The sequence below is a fragment of the Ceratotherium simum genome, chromosome 19 (genome assembly GCF_057802395.1).
Source record: "Ceratotherium simum simum isolate JZ-2026a chromosome 19, ASM5780239v1, whole genome shotgun sequence".
Classification (NCBI taxonomy): Eukaryota; Metazoa; Chordata; class Mammalia; order Perissodactyla; family Rhinocerotidae; genus Ceratotherium; species Ceratotherium simum.
In genome coordinates, this window is record NC_141918.1 from 56,826,807 (window position 1) to 56,849,177 (window position 22,371).

At 47.4% G+C, this 22,371-nt stretch overlaps 1 protein-coding gene across 4 annotated transcripts in view; it reads left to right on the plus strand.

The window, feature by feature from the left end:
• The window catches only part of ARFGEF3 (ARFGEF family member 3), a 165,581-nt gene that overhangs the window by 100,127 nt on the left and 43,083 nt on the right, over positions 1-22,371 (plus strand). For all 4 annotated transcript variants that reach the window (XM_087444176.1, XM_087444178.1, XM_087444179.1 and 1 more), the window contains 10 exons: positions 5,372-5,538; positions 6,588-6,753; positions 11,125-11,232; positions 11,553-11,768; positions 11,927-12,037; positions 13,749-13,899; positions 15,142-15,462; positions 17,528-17,661; positions 19,624-19,769; positions 21,300-21,479. In XM_087444176.1, coding sequence (XP_087300302.1) covers positions 5,372-5,538; positions 6,588-6,753; positions 11,125-11,232; positions 11,553-11,768; positions 11,927-12,037; positions 13,749-13,899; positions 15,142-15,462; positions 17,528-17,661; positions 19,624-19,769; positions 21,300-21,479 — 1,700 coding nt within the window. The remainder of the gene's footprint in view (positions 1-5,371; positions 5,539-6,587; positions 6,754-11,124; positions 11,233-11,552; positions 11,769-11,926; positions 12,038-13,748; positions 13,900-15,141; positions 15,463-17,527; positions 17,662-19,623; positions 19,770-21,299; positions 21,480-22,371) is intronic.

Genomic DNA, 22,371 nt, shown 5'->3' on the forward strand with positions numbered 1-22,371 from the left:
CTTTTTCCAAATAGCTAAAAAATTTTTCTTATAACTTCTGTCTTCATAAAATAAAACAGTAGTGTCATATAAAACCTAGAACCATACACTTAAAGAAATCTGTTACTAAGCAGTGTCATATAATCTATTACAAAGATTTAGAAAGTGGACAGTGCCCATCACTTTGAGCAGGTGTAAGGGTGTTCTTGTGCACCATTGGTAGAAGGAAAAATTGGCATAACACTGTTTGGAAGATATTTTGGCCGTATCTATCAAACTTATATATATATTTATGTTTTTGGGAATTTATCCCACAGATACACTTGCAAAAGTGCTAAAAGTTATTTCATCATTTCACTTTTTTCATCACTGAAAATACATAAATATCCACCAATAGAGCATTAATTAAATAAATCACAATACAACCATGCAGTAGTATAGGCACAGTCATTAAAAAAGTATGAGGCAGATCGACAAGTGCCAATATCAAGAGATGTCTGAGATATATTGTTTACAGGCACCAATTTGCAGTGCATTGTATGTAGTACAACCTCATTCTAATTACCGTCAGCCCTCCGTATCCACGGGTTCTGTATCCAAAGGTTCCACATCCCTGGATTCAGCCAACCGTGGATGAAAAGGCCTGTGATGGTTGTGTCTGTACTGAACATGTACAGACTTTTTTCCTTGTCATTATTCCCTAAACAATACAGTATAACAACTATGTATATAGCATTTACTTTGTATTAGGTATTATAAGTAAGCTAGAGATAATTGAAAGTACATGGGAGGATGGGCGCCGGTTATATGCAAATACTACGCCACGTTATATAAGGAACTCGAGCATCCGTGGATTTGGGTATCTGCAGGGGTCCTAGAACCAATTCCCCGTGGATACTGAGGGACGACTGTATATTTCTACACAATAAGTGTGTACCAGGAAGGAAGTCTTTCTGGGACGGGCATTATTGGGGGTTGGGAGAAGCAGGGACTATTGTTCTTATTTTTTATACTCTTCAGTACTGGTAAATGTTTTATATCAAGTATTTAATGTTTATTTTTTAAAGGTCAAGTTATCTTGGACATGGAAGAGACTTTTCAAGGTCATTTATGCTAATCTTGTTTTCAGTCTTTCTCTGGTAACCAGTCAAGCAAGTCCTCGTGCCCCTGACAGTGAAGCACATTTTAATTATACAGGGAGAGAATGGACTGTAGTTACAGAACACTGGAAAAAACAAATAGCCAGAAAACGTTAAAGATCGTGGTTCCTGTAGTTTGTCACCCCAAATGTGGTAGCACTGCAGTGAGACCAGTCAGAAGGATGAGCGGAAAGCAGGTTGTCTATTACAAAGGGACGTGGCAGAGCAGCTTCTTTCCACAGCATCAGAGGCAAGTACAGCACAGCACAGTGCAAGACACCTGCAGTGTGTGCCCAAAAGACCTTTGCCAAGTCTAGCTGTACAATCGTGTACTGCATGGGGATGTTGTGGTCAACAATAGACTGCAGATGTGACAGTGGTCCCAGAAGATCAGGACCATGGAGCCTGGGTGTGTAGTAGGCTATACCATCCAGATTTGTGTAAGGACACTCTATGATGTTCACACGATGATGAAATCGCCTAACCACGCATTTCTTACAGCGTGTCCCCATCATTAAACAATGCGTGACTATCTGACTTTGGGTAAATTACATAACATCTCCAAAACACCTTCCTTACTGGTAAAATTAAGTGAGTCATTTGGTATATAGCTCATATTTCAAATGAAATAATATAGGAAAAGAGATTGCTTCTAGAAAATAGAAAGCACTGAATAAATTATAGCTATTATGTTATTTCCATTATTAATATCACCACTGAACTATATCTGGTATAGCAAGAAAATGATTCTCTTCCTTAAGTTGATAGATTATACCTCCTTATGTTTGATTATCAAATTTGCCAGCTCTTTGTAATGTAAGAAATTAATCCAGGGGCTGCCCCAGTGGCGTAGTGGTTAAGTTCACGCACTCGGCTTCGGCGGCCCGGGGTTCACCAGTTCAGATCCTGGGCGTGGACCTACGCACCATTCATCAAGCCATGCTGAGGCGGCTTCCCACATAGAGCAACTAGAAGGATGTACAGCTATGACATACAACTATCTACTGGGGCTTTGGGGAGAAAAAAGGAAAAAAGGGAGGAAGATTGGCAACAGATGTTAGCTCAGGGCCAATCTTCCTAAAAAAAAAAAGAAAGAAAAAAAAGAAAAGAAATTAATCTGCACAGAGATATAGGCCAGTACCAACAGACTGCTCCTAATGAATCTGATAAGTTATTTCAGAACTCGGCATGTCCACCAGCAGTGCCTTCCGGGGCTTGGTCACATCTCTGTGAATGATTCAAGTCTCTGTGTCAGCAGACACATTAGCTGCCTTTTCACTTTCAGGATCTGAGCATATTCCAAGGTAAATAGTAGTTGGTTTCAAAATTCTAAAAGAAATTACTGCTGCTGTCTAAGATCAAAGCCGCTTGCAGATACTTTGTTTTCCTGGTGCAAAGACTCCAATGTTCATGTGTAATCCAGGGGTTAAATGCCCAACAACGCTGAATGCTGCTTTCTGTTCCCCATGGAAGGAGACTGGTCTTGTGCCTTTATCTCCTCCAGAGAACTGGAACCAGCCCCACCAGGACCTTAAGCATGTGGAGTGTTCCTGTGGACCATCAGGGCCGAGACACACTGCTCATATTCCTGACCAAGGGTGTCATTTTAAAAACCCACTCTCAAAACTGCCCTTCCTTTTAAAATGCATCTCTGCCCCATGACTGCAGTGCTCTCAGCAAAACGTCTCTTCAGGCAGCTGCAGAGGTCTTACAGGACTCTATGAGGCAAGGCAAAGGCCGTGCCTAACCTTTGACTGCCCACGGCAGTTTTACTGGAATAATATGCACTTACTCCCACCAAGACATGTTTATGCTGTTCTCAAATATAGCAAAGTTCTTGATGTTTTTTCAACTTCAAAAGCTTTTTCTGGTCCATGTCGTCTTACTAGCATATTCATTAAGAAATTCACAGGTATAGAAGTAAACATTCCACTTACAAATTTGTATTTCCCACTTATTCGATAATTCTTGAAATTTTTTACTTTTCATGTAGGAGGCAATTTTTGATTAAAGGATAATTGTAGACATGCTCTAAGAGTGTATGCATGTGTGTCATTTGCATGCACATATTTAGGATGGGCTGTGCCACCTACAGCCCTAAATCCTGCCTCAGAGTGTTTGCAGGTGCAGCCATGGGGCTGACACCACACTGTGAGGGAAGCTGACCGGCTTTGGAAGTTGAACAAAGCACAGACCCTCCCTGGCTAAATGAGCCTGTCTCTAGAGCATGAGATAGAATTGTTGCGGGTTTGTTTTTGGTTTTCAGTTAATTTGTAGAAAGCACAAAGAGCCCTTCAAAATGAAAACACTGTAAGTATAAAATAATGTTTCAAAAAATAATGGGGGGAAACCAACAGCTATTAGTTTATATATATTTTGAAACTCTCTGCTCATCGATGAACAGCTTTATTGAGATGTAATTCATGTACCATACAGTACACACATTTAAAGTGCACAATTCAATGGTTTTTGATATATTATTGTTTTAATTGTGATAAAATACATATACCATAAAATTTTCCATTTTAACCATTTTTAAGTGTGCAGCTGAGTGGCACTAATTACATTCTCAATGTTGTGCAACCATCACTACTATTTCCAGAACTTTTTCATCATCCCAAATAGCAATCCCCCCCACCCCCAGCCCCTGGCCCCTCTAATCTACTTTCAGGCTCCATGAATTTGCCTATTCTGGGTACTTCACATAAGTGCATCACAAAATGTTTGTCATTCTGCATGTGGCTTGTTCACTTAGGAGAATGTTGTCAAGGCTTCTCCGTTTGCAGCACGTGTGAGAACGCCATCGTATGGATGGACCACGCTTTGTCTATCCATTGATCTGCTGATGGACATTTTGGTTTTGTCCACCTTTTGGCTATTGTGAATAATGCTGTGTTGAACATTGGCGTGCAAGTATCTGTTCATATCCCTACTTTCAGTTCATTTGCCTATATCCTAAGAGTACAATTGCTGAGTCATATGGTAAGTCTATATCTAGCTTTTGAGGAACGTTGTTACTTTTAGAAAAGTTTGTACCTATGAGTTACTGCAGCAAGCATCTTATGTGTGTTATTGCATCTAGTTCTCATAGCAGACTTGTTCACTCATTCTTATTCATTTATTCAGCAAATATTTTTTAAGGGCCCATTGTGGGCCAGGCACTGTTCTAGGCACTGAAGATTCTGTGGGGAACAAAACTGACAAAGTCCCACCCTCTCATAGATCTTACATAATAGTAGTGATGGCAGACAGTAAACAGATATATATTAATATAATGCTGGTAGAGGGCCGGCCCCATGGCTTAGCGGTTAAGTGCGCACGCTCCACTACTGGCGGCCCGGGTTCGGATCCCAGGTGCACACCGACGCACCGCTTCTCCAGCCATGCTGAGGCCACGTCCCACATACAGCAACTAGAAGGATGTGCAACTATGACGTACAACTATGTACTGGGGCTTCGAGGAAAAAAAACAGGGAGGAGGATTGGCAATAGATGTTAGCTCAGAGCCGGTCTTCCTCAGCAAAATGAGGAGGATTAGCATAGATGTTAGCTCAGGGCTGATCTTCCTCACAAAAAAAACATATATATATATATAATGCTGGTAGAATAAATGCCATTGAGGCAAGGGGAAGGAATCCAGGGTGAGGAGGAAGAATATTGCAGGGGGTGGCGTGAGGGGGATGCTGTTTCAGATGGAATAGAAAGTGAAGGTCTCTGAAAAGCTAACACTTGAGCAGAGACCTGGAAGAATCGAGGGAGCAAGTCATCCGGGGATCTTGGGAGACCATTCTGGGGAGGGGCTAAAACAAGTACAGAAGCCCTGAGGCAGGCCCAGGCGTGGTGTGGTCAGGAACAGCAGACAGCTCAGGTGGCTGCAGAGAGTGCGAAGGAGGGAGAAGGCGAATGAGGGTTTATTATATTGCAATGGGAAGTCACTGGAGAGTCTGAGCAGGAGATAGACACAATCGGTTGTTCTGCCCATTTATAGGTAGAGAAGCTGAGACTTGGAGGATTTAGGTGATTTTGCCAAAGTAGCTGGTGAGTGAGAGATCCGGAATTGCCCAGCTAGATTCACTGCAGAATCCGTGCTCTTCCCTGCAGCCTCAGGCGCATATCTGACCTAACGATACTCCTTGCTGGCTGTCGCTACTTTATAGAATGTTCCTCTCACCGGATTAGTTCGCGGCTCTCGCAGCTGGTCTTGCTGAGCACGTTGTTCGTGGCCCCAAAGGTCTCCTGATTCTCTCCCTTAGGCTTGATGCACTCTCCCAGACTGGATGGGAGCAGCAGCCTTGGCCTGCAGATGCTGATGAATGCGGACAGCCTGTACACGGCCGCGCACTGTGCTCTGCTCCTCAACCTGAAGCTCTCCAACGGCGACTACTACCGAAAGCGGCCCTCCCTGGCACCAGGCATGATGGTGAGTGTGACAGGCAGGGGCCTCTGGGCTGGAAGGCCAAGCATCCTTGCCCTGAGCGGGACGGCATGGTGTGCTCTGTTCCATGCTGCTCTGGGATGGGCATGGCCGTGGGTCTGTGGAGGGTGGACAGAGACGCAGTGCAAAGGAACAGGTGTGCAGTTTGCACAGCACCATGAGCTGCAAAGCTACCCATCTTGCTCCAGAGAGTAGAGAACCCTCGGTGCCGGGAAGTGGCTGCCTGTCAGTGGCCCAGTAATTTCATCTGGTGGCATTATCCAACACACACACACATGTAAGACACGTTCAAATACACGTGATCAACATGTGAACGTAACATCAGAAGATATACAGGGAATGGTCCCCTTTCCTAAAAATGAGGGCATGCTGTTACAAAAACTCTTCATTACGTCCCAAAATGTACCCAACCTACTCGTGACCCAGAGCTAAGCTTCCAGTGTGGATAACAGAGCACCTCCAGTAAGGTGTGGAGGGAGCAGGATGTGATGCCTGGGGCGTGGCTCCCTTGCCTGAGCCAGCCGCCCCGCAGTGTGCCCTAATATCAGTCCGTGAGCCTAAATCCAGGGAGCTGCAGGAAGGGAAACAGCAGTTGCTCGTTTGCTTAATAAACTGCTGACTCCCAAGAGTGAGTGGTGGCTTCAGGAATGTGAGTCAAGTGTCTCTAGAAACATGTGCGTTCTTTCAGGGAGCGCATTCCCTCTCCGCTGCCCTTGGGACAGTGAGAAGACACCGCTCTGTTCAAGATTTCTGAGCAGTGTCTAATCCTCCCACACCTCAGAGTGAAAGTATAAAGTGTAGTTTCCCTCATCCTTCTACAGGTTCCTTAAAAAGATGTCACAAGTGAAAGGAACTCCATGGAGTTTAGAATTCTTCACTTCAGTGTCCCCTCCCCTCGCCAGCCCTATGCCCAGTCAACAAGGTTTTGTTTTCTATAAGCCTTGCCTCAGTTAGGGCATGCAGAGTGGAGAGGAAAGGAGCCCATTTGTTTGCAGGGGTGGCATTTGGTCCCTTCTCGTGTGCTGTCTCTGTAGAAAGAGTTCCTGAAGCAGTTCCAGACCAGCGGGGCACTGATGGTCTTCTCCCAGGCCTGGATTGAGGAACTCTACCAGCAGGTGCTCGACAGAAACATGCTGGGAGAAGCTGGCTACTGGGGCAGCCCTGAGGATAACAGCCTTCCCCTCATCACCATGTTGACCGGTCAGTGGCCCATTCTCGGCTCCACAGCACTCGGGGTGGGGTGCTCACGCTTCACAGCCCCTTTCAGAGAAGCAGCAGTGTGTCAGGCAGACCTTGAAACAGACCCACAAAGCTTCCCTGACCGTGGGTGACAGTTCCAGGAAGTGTCATGAAGTCCCTCATAGGACCTTTCTGTCTCTTTTCCATGTGAGACCCTGCAGGGCTCACTCTGCCCCATTAGATTAGGAGTTATTTAGCACCTGAGTCTGTTGGTGTAAAACTGTAGGCCTCTTTGGGCATATGAAGTGCTCTCTGGACGCGAAGCCCAGACTTATTCCTCGAAACTCACACGTGTCAGTAGATACCCTCTGTCGTTCAGTGCTTCTGGGAATTTGCCAGTAATGTAAAATGATTGATTTTCAACTTGGCTTCATTCCCATTCCTGTCCATCTCAGAGGGCCTCCCTTCCCTTCTCAGCTGCTCCAGAATTTAAAATAATACCAAACAGTTGCCCTGCATCTTTGTCTTCAGTGTCCAGAGTGTTTAAAATCCTATTTAACTATTAGAAGTTCACATGAAAGCATAGAGAGCAGGATGGAGTGTGGCCATGAAGCAATTTTTTTTGGCAAAACAGCCATTCATGGCTTTTTGTGGCCTAACTGTGATGTCAGATGCTCAAGACTTTGGTATGGTCATCAGTAGCCTGTCCTTGTTTGATCTGGGTTGCAGGACTGGTCTCTGATTTGAGAGATCTCCTCTCTTGGCTCAGCTGGCAGCTTCTGTAGAGCACAGCCCTCCGCCTGTCCTCTCGGTGCCTCGGCCACCACATGTCCACACACAGCTCTGCGCCAGGCACGCTGGCAGGAACAGGACTGGGCTGGAGGCTCCAGCGGGGAGGCAGAGTCTGTTATCCAGAGGGTACGTTCTGTTGCCTGGGGTTGGTCTCGGAGGCTCTTACAAAGGTGGACATTATAAAGTGCCAGGTGGAACCCGACCATGAGGCGTTCAGGGTGAGGCACTGTTTAGGAGTCAGGCAGGGAGTGAAGACATCCAGGAAGTGTGTTCACAGCAGGCAGAGTCCTGGCCATTGTTTGGCGCTCGGAGTCCTGGTTCCAGAACCAGGATGGAATTGGGAGAAGCAAGACTGGGTTCCAGGCCCTGGGGGTCAGGATCACTGAACAGGTGACCACTTTGTGTTTTATTAACCCTGTAACATTTACATCCGTTTGAAAAAGAGGAGTCCATAAATGTGTGAGACACTTAACGCAGTCTACCTGTAAGCAAGGCTTGGTTCCCATCTGTCTTCACAAACTCCCTAAGGTAGGGATCGAAGGTACTGCCCAGACCTTATAAGTGCCTTGGAATTTGGATGAGGATCCTAAATGTGCCAGCTTTAATTTTCACATACCATAGTTTGTGGCAGAATTGATCTCCATGACTCTCTTACCTGAACCTTAGTAAAAGGAGTCATTCAGTAGATGTAAAAAAGAAGAAATAAAGGCTATTCACGGTAGCCATATTCATCGGTCATCACGTTAATTGGCCCTCTCTTTTATAATGGAAGAGTAAGCGCAATTGCTGCGTCCGTAGGAAAGTCATCTAACTTGAGACTAATGATAGAAAAACATAGGCTTTTCATAAGAATTCAACAAAATAGGGTCCTATGATTCTTTGTAGCGAATTCCAGGTGTGAAGTGACGAGTGAATTTGAGCAGCAGTTAACCCAGGGCTTAGAAACTTCCATCTGATCTTTTCGTTATGTGCCTGAGAAAGCAGTGGCAGTGGTCTCCTCATCAGCACTGTGCTCACTGTGGCCATTCCTGGTGTCATGACAAGGTGTTCTGTAGAACCGTGGAATTAGCGCTCAGATTGACTTTACACTACTCGAATTCATCAGTCCTTTACCTAGCACATAGGAAACATTATAGCTTTGATAAATGGCAATTTCTGGTGAATGTCATTAGACCATTTGACCATAAGTCAAATTAATTTCCATGAAACTGGTCTGTTCCCACTTTAGTAGCCGTATAGAGTTCACCCTGCTTTTTTTCCCCAGTTTTATTGAGATATAATTGACATTTAACATTGTATTAGTCCAGGGTATACAACATAACAATGTGACATATGTATATATTGCAAAATGATCACCACAATAAGTTTAGTTAATGTCAATCACCTCACATAGTTACAATTTTGTTTGTTTGTTTGGTGAGGAAGAATAGCCCTGAGCTAACATCCATTGCCAATCCTCCTCTTTTTGCTGAAGAAGACTGGCCCTGGGCTAACATCCGTACCCCTCTTCCTCTAGTTTATGTGGGATGCTGCCACAGCCTGGCTTGACAAGTGGTGCCTCAGTCCGTGCCTAGGATCCGAACCTTCGAACCCTGGGCTGCCAATGTGGAGCACGAGAACTTAACTGCTATACCACCTGGCCAGACCCTGTTACAATTTTTTTTCTTGTGATGAGAACTTTTAAGATCTGCTCTCTTGGCAACTTTCAAAGAGATAGGTTGCTGGAAGTCTCTAGGCTTCTTGGAGTTACTGTAAGAATCAAAGATATAATGAAATAATTTTCAAACACGTGCAACCAAGTCTCACCCTGTGGGGATGAGGGTGAAGTTCTGGGGTCGAGGAGTAGACTCATGCTGCTCTCTTTTCACGTTCCCTCCCTGTGTTGCATTCAAGTACATCTGCCTCGACTCCATGGCCCCTTCTCCAGTGGTTATTTCCTTTATACTGAGGAATTCAGGGCCCAGAGCATGGAGTGCTTGGCCCAGGGCTACAAGGCTACGTAATTCAGAGCCAAGGCTGAAGCCCAGGCTTCTCAACCCCGGGCGAGTCTCTTCTTGCCAGCGTGGTAAGGAGCAGTTCACTGAGCTAATTCCATAGATGAGGGTTTGTTTTAACAAAAATTTAAACAAGGTAAATTAGGATCAGGTATTGAGCTAGAGTATGGTGTCAGGCAAGGTGCCTGGATGGGAGTTAGAAGACATGAATACTAAGCCTGATTCCTTCTTTTAGCAGCCTCATGGCCTTGGGCAACTTACCTACTTTGAATATTTGTTTCCTCCTCTGTGAAACAGGAAAAATAATGCCTACCCTGCCCACCTACTTGGAGTTGTTGGGAAGATCTAATGAAAAAAATGTTATGTGAAAACACTTTGAAAATTGTAAGGTATTATTATTAAGGTATTATTATTGTACAGTAATCCCCCGTTATCCGCAGGAAATACTTTCCAAAACCCCCAGTGGATGCCTGAAACCACAGCTAGTACCAAACCCTAAATATATTGTGTTTTCTCCTATGCCTACACACCTATGATAAAGTTTAATTTATAAATTAGGCACAGTAAGAGATTAACAACAGTAACTTCTCGTTGGCATATCCGAATCGCCAGCATCACTGCTCTTGTGCTTTGGGGCCATTATTAAGTAAAATAAGGGTGACTTAACATAAGCACTGCCATGCCTGACAGTCGATATGATAACGAGATCCTACTAAGTGACTATATATAGTAGCATGTACAGTGTGGATCCTCTGGACAAAGGGATGATTCACCTATCGGGTGGGACGGAACAGGAATGTGCAAGATTTCATCACGCAACTCAGAATGGCGCACAATTTAAAATTTATAAATTGTTTATTTCTGGAATTTTGCATTTAATATTTTTGGACCACAACTGACCATGGGTAACTGAAACCACTGATAAAGGGGGACTACTGTACTTTGGAATCAGATTATACAATTATCTGACCAAAGAGGCTTATCCTCTTCTTACTTCTTATGAGGAAAATCTGAAAGAGAAATCCATGTTAGGGCAATCCTAGGGTAACATATAAAATCTCGGAATAATGCATGGTTTTGAATAAAAGGGAGTAGAGTCATGCATCGCTTAACGATGGGGACACATTCTGAGAAATGCGTCATTAGGTGATTTTGTCTTTGTGCGAACATCACAGAGTGTACTTACACAAACCTAAATGGTACAGCCTACTACACACCTAGGCTCTATGGTACTAATCTTATGGGACCACCGTCATATCTGTGGTCCATCATTGACCGAAACATCAATTTGTGGTGCATGACTGTATTCAAAGATCAAAATATTCTAAATCAATAGATTTTCTAACAACAGAGATAGCAGAGTTTATCTTTATTTTTTCAAATAAAAAATATACAACAACCTAATAGAAAAATGCTCTAGCAATGAAAGAAAACTATACTGAATGAATAAAACAAAATTTTTAATATTCTGATAAAAGGTTGCTACCTACTTGGTACATAATAAGATCCAATGGATATTTGCTGGAGAAAAATGAATATTGTGGTGGCCGTTTTTTTTGACTGGAGTGTTCTAATCAAGGAAAACGCTGCTCTTTTTCCTCGACAGATATTGATGGCTTAGAGAGCAGTGCGATTGGGGGCCAGCTGATGGCCTCGGCTTCTGCAGAGTCTCCTTTCACCCAGGCGCGGAGAATCGATGACCCCACCGTGGCAGGTAGTGGACACGCAGATGTCGCCTGTGTTACCAGCAACTGAATTCCTCTGTGGTGCTTTCTGTGCTGACATAAACGAATCAAGGTTTTGTCTTGGCAGAAGAAGTGCCCAATGGAGTTATTTAACATCATGTTGCTGGTGATACAACATTCGTTATTTATAAGCACAAAGTGAAACACAGTCCAGTATAATCCATTAAATTATACTTCCTGTAGTGGCATTGTGTACAAATCGGTACTGCTGATCTGACGGTCACTAACCCATGTTCATTGCCAGGCTGTTTGGTCTCCAGAAAGTGACCCACGCCCCTTCCTGTTCTAGGTGTGGCGTTTGCTCGCTATATTCTGGTCGGCTGCTGGAAGAACCTGATCGATACTTTGTCAACCCCCCTGACTGGCCGAATGGCAGGGAGCTCCAAAGGCCTGGCCTTCATCCTGGGAGCGGAAGGCATCAAAGAGCAGAACCACAAAGAGCGCGACGCGATCTGCATGAGCCTTGACGGGCTGCGGAAAGCCTCACGGCTGAGCTGTGCGCTAGGTGGGGCCAGAGCAGTGTCCCTGACTGGGGCCTGAGGGGTGTCCCGAGGAGCACGTGCGAGTGGCCCTCTTGGGAAACAGGCCCTGTAGAAGGGGCTCTATTCGGGGAACGATCAGAGAACAGACTCGGCTAAGGGCAGCCGTTTGTCCTCTCCACAGGAGTTGCAGCTAACTGTGCCTCAGCCCTTGCCCAGATGGCAGCGGCCTCCTGTGTCCAGGAGGAGAAGGAGGAAAAGGAAGCCCAGGAACCCAGTGACGCCATAGCACAAGGTAGCAGCTGAGGGGCCCGTGTGCACACATCTGCACGTGCAGGCAGACACTCATCCCATTCCGGGGGTGAGACACAGCGTATGTTTACCGCTGATCACGAGATCTGCTGGGGCATAGGCTTGGGTCTCTTCTACATGGCCGACCCTGCAGAGTGCTTACAGGAGATCCCTCTGGCCACAGGAAGTATACTGGCCGCTGGCCGCCAGGAAAGGGCTCTCGGCTGCTAACAGGAGTCCTGTAGGACACCAGAGGCCCACCTGGCCGAGCTCGTCCCTCTCGGTCATCATCTGGCCACTGGCTTTGGCACTTCACAGAGGGCACATTTGAGGACCCTCAGGTTATGGTTGCGCACGCAGAATGGCCAGTTTTCTGAGTGGGGAAATGAAACAGATGGAGGGAGTCCCTGAGAGGAAGCTCAGGAACACTGTGCTCTTGTCAGGGAAAAGCCTGAGCTTTGTGAACTCAGGAAAGAAAGGATTTTTAACTTGTTAAAATCAGTCAGTCAATGAAGCGGATGATTATCTAGACGTAAGGAAAGAGAATCGCCTTCCTAATAGCAATGGAGGTAAGTGGCAGGCAGTGAACAAAAGGAGAAATGGGAGGCCTGGTCCAGTTCGTACTACCTCTGTGTATCAAGTAAGCCAGGTGCAGAAACAGCTGGCGCATTGTTAGCTGAGAAAAACGGGGTAAGTCAGTGTTCCTCAAACTTGAGTAGTATATAGAGATTCGTGTGAAAGCAGCTCTCAGATCCCCAGTGTTAACTGAAAAAAGGGCATCACAGTTTTACTTAATATATACAACCACAAATTACATAAAAATTCCTACATTTAAAGTTCTTAAAAAGTTATAAAACCATAATATTTAAATTACGTACAAATTTTTAAAAAATCAATATCACATCCATGAGACAAATGATGCTTTGCTAAAAATCAGTTTGCCCCTAAACAAGAATATGGTTCAGCTTCCTCAGTAGGGAGCATACTGTCGTTCTGGGTTCTGGACCATCTCTCAGTTATCCCACCAGACTCATCCTCCAGTGACTTGAAACCTTACTCATGGGGGATGTTGTCATTTGGCCTTGCCTTGGCAGTGTGCGTAGTTGACATCTTAAGTCACCTTCTGCATCCTTTCTCATTAGTCATCACAATGAAAAGGTGTTATTTGAAGATCACAAATATAAATGTAAACTCGCAGTAAAATGGTGTGGTGATTTTCAGTTACAGAGCAGTCATCGTGGCACTCGGTGTACATGCACAGGTTTAGATGGTCATCATCATGAACACATAACACTACATAAACCTCAGAGAGAACTTGCAGGCTGCCGGGAATTCTTTCTTATCATCCATTTGAGTGCACCGGCAGGGGGGCTGTGGGCACAGGTGGCTGTAGCTGGGGTCAGCAGGTGAAGCCCATCCTCGCTGCTGTGAGTGACCCAGAACCCATGGGTGGGCCTGGAGGAACCATGCCTGCCAGCTCAGGATCCATCCGACTTCAGAAGCCGCAGAGCCGGGGTCACCAGTGTCTGTGGGCCTGGGGGCTGGTAGTTTGCATGATGAACCATGGGGACCTACATTGAGGAACTTGCTGCCAGTGGCACCCAGTGACACCTGCTCACCTTCTGCCCGCACCACAGCACGTTCTTTCCTTTTCATCCTCTCTCCCTCTCTGTCTCCTTCTTGGCTGTTATGTTAATGGTGTCTTTCTGGCACAGTGAAACTCAAAGTGGAGCAGAAGCTGGAGCAGATCGGGAAGCTGCAGGGGGTATGGCTGCACACAGCCCACGTCTTGTGCATGGACGCCATCCTCAGTGTGGGCCTGGAGATGGGAAGCCACAACCCCGACTGCTGGCCGCACGTGTTCAGGTGCCCGACGGGACCCCGCCCCAGTCTGCTGCACAGTGCACAGCCTCGTAAGATGAGAACACAGCGATAGCTCCACAGTCCTCCCACGACTGAGACGAACAGCTCATCTCTCCAGGCATTGGCATTGAGGCGGGCCTGGGACGGAGGAACTGCCCACGGCGCGGGCACAGGGCGGTGCCGGGCTGTTTCTTAAACTCCCCCTTGGCACACGCCTGATGCCTCAGTCCCGTCAGAGCAGCGGTGGGGCAGTGGGGAGCAGGGTCATGGCCCATGGCAGGGCTTGGGCGTCCGGATCTTGCCCAGGGCACCAGCCGGATCTGGGTTCAGTTTAACCTCCTCAAAGCAAATACAGCTGTGAGTGTTTGTCCAGTTTCAAAGAGAAAAGTGTGCAGATCATTCATGGGTTGAAAAACCCGCCTTGAGAGGGACACATGAAAAAGCCGGGATGAATCAGCCGGGAGCAGAATGGGTTTAATGTGGAGGCTCTGCGTTGCTCTCACAGGCAAAATGGGGAAAAGAAAATGACTTAAATTGTATCCAGACAATTTACCTGGAATCGGAAACTTGATGCTAGACTATCAGAGTGGAGTTTCCAGGCTGGTCTTTAGGGGAACTGGGCGTTTTCCGGCCGAGCCGTCTTCATCCCAGCTTGTTGGAAGCTGGCGGCTGTTCTGTGTGTTGTGACCCTTCCCTGTGTTTGCCACGGTCAGGAGACCACCCCACCCCCTCCCAGCATTGCTTACGTGGAGCTGTCGGGACCGGGCAGGACGTGGCTGGGCAAAGCCTGGAGTGGGGCCCACTGTGGCCGGAGGGCCTATCAGCCAAGTGCACACTCATTCTGGGGTCTCAGAGTAAGGAAACGCTCCCCAAGTCCTAATCAGAGCTCCAGAGAGAGGAGAGAGGGCCCCTTGGGAAAACTGCTCAAACAGCCAAAGTCCAGATGAGCTGTAAGCTGTCCAGGGCGGAACTGGATGGACAGGGCTTCATTACCCACCTTTCTCCCAGCTCGTGGCAAGTGAATCGAGGATCCTTGCCCAATTCCAGCCTGTCTGGTCCAACTCAAAAAATATGTATAGTGAGGGGAGAGAGGGTGAGAGAGGGAGATGTGGCTGTGACAGGAGGAAGGAGGAAGATGGGGGGGACTGCAGAGCTGGCTGAATGTGCTTTGTGTCTCCCTGGGTTGCAGAGCTGGCCTGGCAGGGCTGCAGCTCTTAATGGCTGCTTGTCTGTGGCTCTCTCTAGGGTCTGTGAGTACGTGGGCATGCTGGAGCACACCCACTTCAGCGACGGCACCTCTCAGCCCCCCCTGACCATCAGCCAGCCCCAGAAGGCACCTGGGGGCTCTGAGCTCCTTGGGGCCCCGCAATGTGAGGGCGCCTCCCTGGAGCAGAGCCTGGAGCAGGAGAGCTCGCTGAGCACGACCCCAGTCATCCAGCCTCTGTCCATCCAAGAGCTCATCAGGGAAGGCAGCCGGGGCCGGGCCTCTGACTTCCGCGGCGGAAGCCTCATGACCGGGAGCAGTGCCGCCAAGGTCGTGCTCACGCTGTCCACCCAGGCCGACAGGTGCGCACCGTTCTCCCCTCACCTCCTGGCGGCACCACATCCAGCTCCTCTGGTCTCAGATCACGCCCAGCACAACTTGATGTGTCAGCCAGTCATTTAAACCTCTTGATTTTTTTTCAAACGTGCTCTGTCTCTCACCACACCCCACACTTAGAGTGAGCTATTGTCTGATGACGGGACAGTAGGCTCTGGAGGCATTTGCCCGGGGTTAAAGCTATGCACTTACTCCCTGACGTCAGGCACCTCCACCTCCCTGGGCCCTGATTTCTTCATCGTGAAATAGGGTCATGGGGCCGGCCTGGTGGTGTAGTCATTAAGTTCGAGCGCTCCACTTTGGTGGACCGGGGTTCGCAGGTTTGGATCCCAGGTGCGGACCGACACACCACTGTCCAGCCATGCTGTGGCGACGTCCCATATAAAGTAGAGGCAGATGGGCACGGATGTTAGCCCAGGGCCAGTCTTCCTCAGCAAAAAGAGGAGGATTGGCAACGGATGTTAGCTCAGCACTAATCGTCCTCACAAAAAAGAAAAAAAAATAGGGTCATAACGTGACTCTCTCACAGGGTAGCCGAGAAGTTAAATTAGTTAGTACACTGGAAGCACTTAAGACAGAACTTGGCAAATAGTAAAAATCCAGTGTGTTTTGATAATTAATATTTTAAAATCCAAGAGTATGATATGTTATGAAATGATGCCCAGCAACCATATTAAGGTTGAGAGGGAAAAATCGACAGTACCGCAGCTGTTTGATGACACTTCTTGGTGTTGAGAGTGCTTTTAGTCTCCAGTCACACATGGTGCCACCTCACGTCACTCTCCACACGTGGTGGTCGTCCCCCGGGCCCCCAGCACAGGTTCCCGAGGGCTCACCCCGGGGGACAGCAGGCGGTGGGGATGTGGGAGGAGCAGTCGCTGGCTGGGGCCCGGAAGACCTCAGTACACGTCTGTACATCGCTGCCCCGAGACTCAGCTCTCAGTCTGCTTACGCGGCACGTGCAGGCTGACTGCGGTAATCCCTTCCCTGCTCACCCAGCGAGGTGGTATGAAGGCCTTTCGGAATCTGGCCAGTGGTGTCAGGGAGATGTGGTAGCCACACTGTCTTCCTCCTGGGAAAGAGGGAGAAGAAACAGGCAGTGGGACCCAGAGACCAAATGGAGTTAAATTGGAATTATAAAACAGCAAGAAAAATGTTTTTGTTTCAGTAATTTGAGAATGATTAATCCACCGATTCCCGTCTTGTTCAGTCTCTATTAGACACTCTCCCTTGCCCAGTGTGTGGCACCCCACAGGGCTGCTTGCCCCTGTGGTGTCACCACAGATTTGGGAGGCAGCAGCGGGTGACCCACGAGCAGCGGAAGGCTGCTCGCCTCACTCCTCATGAGGCCACATGAAGTGGTCCTTGGTCTCAACACTCGGGTTCCGGGGAGCCTCGGGTCCCCCTCTAAGTCCTCCTCCTGAACTCTGGAAATTTGTGCGCCCAGCCTAGTGGGAAACAAAAAGAACCCACAAGGCCCATGATGTTAGGAGTGGACACCTGAGCTTCCACACGTCAGGGCTCCAGGTGCCTGAGTCAGAGGGGCTGCCCTCGGGGGGCTTACAGGATCTCTTTGCTGGGCTTGTGTATCCTCCTCAGAGCCAAGCCCAGCATTATTCTCATCAGTTGTAGCCCAACAAAAGCCTTGATTAACTTGCTGGGTTTTTCTTTAATATAGCTTATGAAACTGAAGCTAATTCTAAGGATTCCAGTCTCAGTTATTCAGGTTCTGGGAGCAATTCTTTGCCATCTTTCAACTTCTTTCCAAACATTTTGTGAGTGCCTACCATGGGTGAGCTGGGCCATGAGGATACAAAGATTTTTTTTTAAACGTGGTCTGTGCCCTGCAGATTAAAATCTCGTAGTTAGAGCAGATTTATACCTAGTAATTATAGACAAAATAATACCGTGCATTTCTTTACAGTGTTTACACATTCTCATTAATCACTACTAACAAAATTACCATAATCATTCTGCCACAAGGACTTTGCTGAATTGTTTCCAAGTAACAAATCTTTTTGTTTCATCCAGGCTCTTTGAAGACGCTACGGATAAGTTAAACCTAATGGCTTTGGGAGGTTTTCTTTACCAGCTGAAGAAAGCATCACAGGCACAGCTTTTCCATTCTGTCACAGATACAGTTGATTACTCTCTGGCAATGCCAGGTAATTCTTTCCCTGAGAAACTGTGCCACAAGGTTAGGAGGAAACAGCCCAGACCCTGACACCAGCAGCCTGAAGACTGAATCCACGTTCCCTTCGCATACGGCCACTGAGCTGAGTTCAAGGGCAGATTTGTCATCCTTTTAGAGCGTGATGGGTGGGGGCGGTGTTATTCTTGTGGATGGAAGTGTTGCTGCTGCCCCTGCTGCCGCTGTTACACTGCAGCTGCACTGGGTGGTTCTACGCAGTTTAGTGCTTGTCATGTAGAAACTGGCCACTCAGGGTGCAGACAGCTTCACATGAGGGTGGGAGCCCTTCTTCATATCACAAACCACCCCACTCACCTCTGTCCAGCCAGCTTACAGAATCGGCTATTGATTCCAAAAGGGACAGGTGGGAGAGAAAAATGCAAGGATCAACAGAAGCCTCATGCCACTCTTAGGAGAACTGCTGTCGGGGCATATCCCTTTAATGATGGGTCAGTATCACTGTCTTCGCTGACGAGGCAGGGGAAGAGGAAAGGCCCTCTGGAAGGCCAGCCTGTGGGAGAGGGAGCAGAGCTGTACTGAGTTGCCCGGGGTCCCAGATGGGTGGCACGGAGCCACATGCTGGGCTCAAGTGCAGCTGTCCCTCAACAGCCAGGGTTGTGCTGAAGCAGTGAGCACCTATCCCTGTGAGTTCAGGCAGAGGCACAGAGCCACATGCTTGGGACCCACCAGGGTGGCAGGTTGGATTGTACAACTTCTCTGAGGTCCCCTCCGTGGTTAGGAACCTGAAGTTCTAAGTGTAATATATTTGGCCTTTTGATCCTTACTGCAGATTCTGATTTGAGAAACACAGTCCTTACCCCACTAGTTTTTAGTAGACTTTAAAACCTTAGCTATATAATGTCATCCTCCTTGACCCAGCACACTTCCAGAGCATCTCTGAGCCCCAGGGTCAACCTTCAAAGGCTTTCGCATGGGAGAAATCAGCAGGCCCTGAGCTCACAAAAAGCAACGAGCAGGGTCAGGAAGAGGCAGCAGACCTAGGAGGAGGAAGCATTGGCTTTGGAATAAGTCAGATATGAGTTAAAATGCTGTGTTCACCACTTACCAGCTGCGTCATCTTAGGTCATTTCACCTTTCTGGCATTCAATTTTCTAATCTGTCAAATGACAATAATTACATTTACTTCTTCAAGTTTGCTTTAAAAATTAAAGTGGTTAAAGATGCGAAGAACCAGCACGATGTCTGATGCAGAGTAAACATTCAGTAAATGTCAACCGTTATTATTACTGTCATTTTGAAGTTTATTTGATATGGCAGGACTCATTAGAGAGGCACATTCTGGTTGGAAGAGCCTGATAACGATCAGCATTTTATAGGCAGTGTAGGAGAAGCCACAGGACACGAGGAAGAAGGGAGTGGAGAAGGCTAAAGTGACAGAGGCAAAGAAGTGCAAGAGGTCAGAGTAGGCAAGGACTCTGCGGAAGCGGGGCAGGGCAGGTGACTGAGCAGCAAAGGGCCTGCCCTGCTTCGCAGGGGCTTCAGCGGTGGTACTGAAGATTGACGGAGTGGATGACGACAGTGAAAGATGGCGATGACAACAGTAATGACAGGAGCTATGAGTGTGGGTCGGTTAGTATGGGCCAGGCTCTGTGTAAGCACTTTAGGAGTATCATCACATTTAATCCTTAGAGGAACTTTAAGAAGGAGGTACTATTGTCCCCACTTTCACGGGGAGAAACTGCAGATTTGGAGAGGTAAACCTCTGGCCCAGCGTAACCCGGCCTCTGAATGGTGGAGCCAGGATCAGCCCAGCAGTCTGACTTTGCAGCCCTCCTCCCTAACCACTGGATCGTTCCTCCTTATCAGCAGGCATTGTTCACACTTGTCACGGCAACATTGGGGGCACTGGTGGACAGGAGAGGTGGACCCTGGTCTTGCTGAGTTAACCACCTGGTCTTCCTCTCCTGTCTTGCAGGAGAAATTAAATCCACCCAAGACCAAAAAAGTGCCCTCCACCTGTTCCGCCTCGGGGATGCCATGCTGAGGATTGTGCGGAGCAAATTGCGGCCCCTGCTCCACGTGATGCGCTGCTGGGGCCTTGTGGCCCCGCACCTGGTGGAGGTGAGCGCCTGGACGTGGGAAGCGCAGGGACTCCAGCAGCAGAGCCAGCACAGGGGTCTCCAGTCAGGTGGGGCCACAGTAAGGAGAAGGTCTCCGCCACCTGGTCACAAACATCATAGTCCTCTGATTATACATCATGGCATCTGAAGGATCGCCCCAAAGGGCAGCACTGCCCTGGCTTCTCTCTGACCCTCTTTCTCTGCAGTTATGTGACGTGGCTCGGTGCCCTACAGACAGTTTTTCGTTCTTTATGCTCTGGTATCAACCTGCATCTGGAGCTTCATTTCTGTACATGAATGTAACCAGGCTTCTGTTCCTGCTAGTGTCTCTTTTCTAATAGCTAAATACTCTGGGCAGTGCCTTCTAGGTAGGGGAACCATACGTCTTGGTTTTCCCAACAAAATTAATCCCAGGACCCCTTTCACTCTCCAAGGGAAGGCAGTTCCTATGATAAATTATAGGGTTACACTTTGTCCCAGCATCTCAGTACATGATGACTGGCTACATCTGAGTTGAAGGGAAAATTGTTGCCCTGATTTGCAGTGATAACTATTCTTAATGGTCCTTTAGTGCTTCTCTGGTAGCCATATGTCATAAAACAAAGTATTTTTTGGGAACTTAGTTTGCTAACCTGAGAACATTCTAGTAAGGACGAGGGTAGAAAACAACTTAGTTACAGAGAAACAGTGTATCAATTATCTATTACACTATGATAAACCACCCCTAAAATCCTAGTGACTTAAAACAGCAACCATTTATTTAGCTCCAGATTCTCTGGGGCAGAAATTTAGGCTGGGCTTGGCTGGGCAGTTCTTCTGGTCTGGGCCAGGCTCAGCTGGCCTTACTTGTGTACCTGTGGTCAGCTGGTGCATGAGAGCCTAGACTGGGGAGGCTGGACCAACGGGCCTCTCTGCGTGGTCTCTCACCGGCCAGCTGACTAGCCACGCTCGTTCACGTGGCATTCTTAGGATTCCAAGGAAAGAAGAGACCAGGTCCCAAGTCAGAACTACCTTTTAATTCTCTCCTTGTATGGTATTTGCTGTCGTTCCATTGTCCAAAGCAGGTGACGCGTCCAAGCCCAGGGTCAGCGTGAGGGGACTGCTGAGGGCGTGGGCACAAGGAGCCCTGAGCCGGTCAGAGCTTTGCCTTGCAGTTGCCCCACCTTCCAAGGGACAGGTGACTAGTCTGACCTTCGCATGTTTGGGCACGGCTGAGAAGGAGACCATGGGCAGTTCCCAGATGAGGTTCTGGTGTCCTTATAGGCAGCATGTTCTGTGCCACCCCAGAAAACTGTCATGTTACAGGAAAAAACAATTACTAGAAACTCTGATTTTTCCAGCAACATTAAAGTGACATTGGAGTTGTGTCTGATCAGTTGGTTAAATTATTAAAAATTCAATTCAGTGTGCTGTTCATCGATACTAATCTCCTGGAATTTTTTTGCTACAACAGAATTGCTGCCTCCACCTCCCTACAGTGAGGAGGGTTAGGAAAACCCCTGATGGTGTTGCACTCTGGTGAATTTTGCAGGCTGCCTGCCATAAGGAAAGACATGTGTCTCAGAAGGCTGTTTCCTTCATCCATGATATACTGACAGAGGTTCTCACTGACTGGAATGAGCCACCTCATTTTCACTTTAATGAAGCACTCTTCCGACCTTTTGAGCGTATTATGCAGCTGGAGCTGTGTGATGAGGATGTCCAAGACCAGGTCAGTGTGTTGTGGTGGTCAGCGTTGGTGTCATCACAGCAGGCTCTCACTGAGTGCGCTGGCAGGCACTGTTGTGTGAGCTTTGCATATTTAATCTTCCTCGTAATTCTCTGTGGAATCTGTGACAAAAAGAGGTTAAGCAGTTTAGCTAAGGATACATGATTACTGATTGACCGAACTGGGATTTGAACCAGGCACATGGCTATACTGGCCTATTCTCTTAACCACTGTCATATCCTCTGCTGGGAGACAGATGGTAAAGAGACTAAATGGAGACTTCATACCAAGCATTACGGTGGGCTAGGAACACAAACAGATCCTCTGTCTCTGAAATCTACTAAAAATGTTAAATAAGGGTTAAAAAACTCCTTTTGAGGGGCTGGCCCTGTGCCATAGCGGTTAAGTTGGCGTGTTCTGCTTTGGCAGCCCAGGGTTCACTGGTTCGGATCCTGGGCATGGATCTACTCACCGCTCATCAAGCCATGCTGAGGTGGCGTCCCACATAGAAGAGCTACAACTCTGATATACAACTATGTACTGGGGCTTCAGGGAGAAAAAAGAAAAAAGAGGAAGATTGGCAACAGATGTTAGTGCAGGGCCAGTCTTCCTCAAAAAAAAAAAATTCCTTTTGAATACACTGACACACTGGCAAGAAAGTAGGGAATACTAAGATGTCCAAAACTAAGTAAGAATGGGAAGCCAGAGAAGTAAGCAGAGCTCTAGGATTGGATTTGCCAGGAGGGAATTTGCGATTAGGTGAAGCTGAGTGTCTGCACTCAATCAAAAACAATCGGCTCATTAGGAAAAAACGTGTCATTGAATACAAAAAGAAAAACAATAAAAATAGACATACACACACCCTCCCCCATCTCCCCTTTGGGGTTCCAGATGT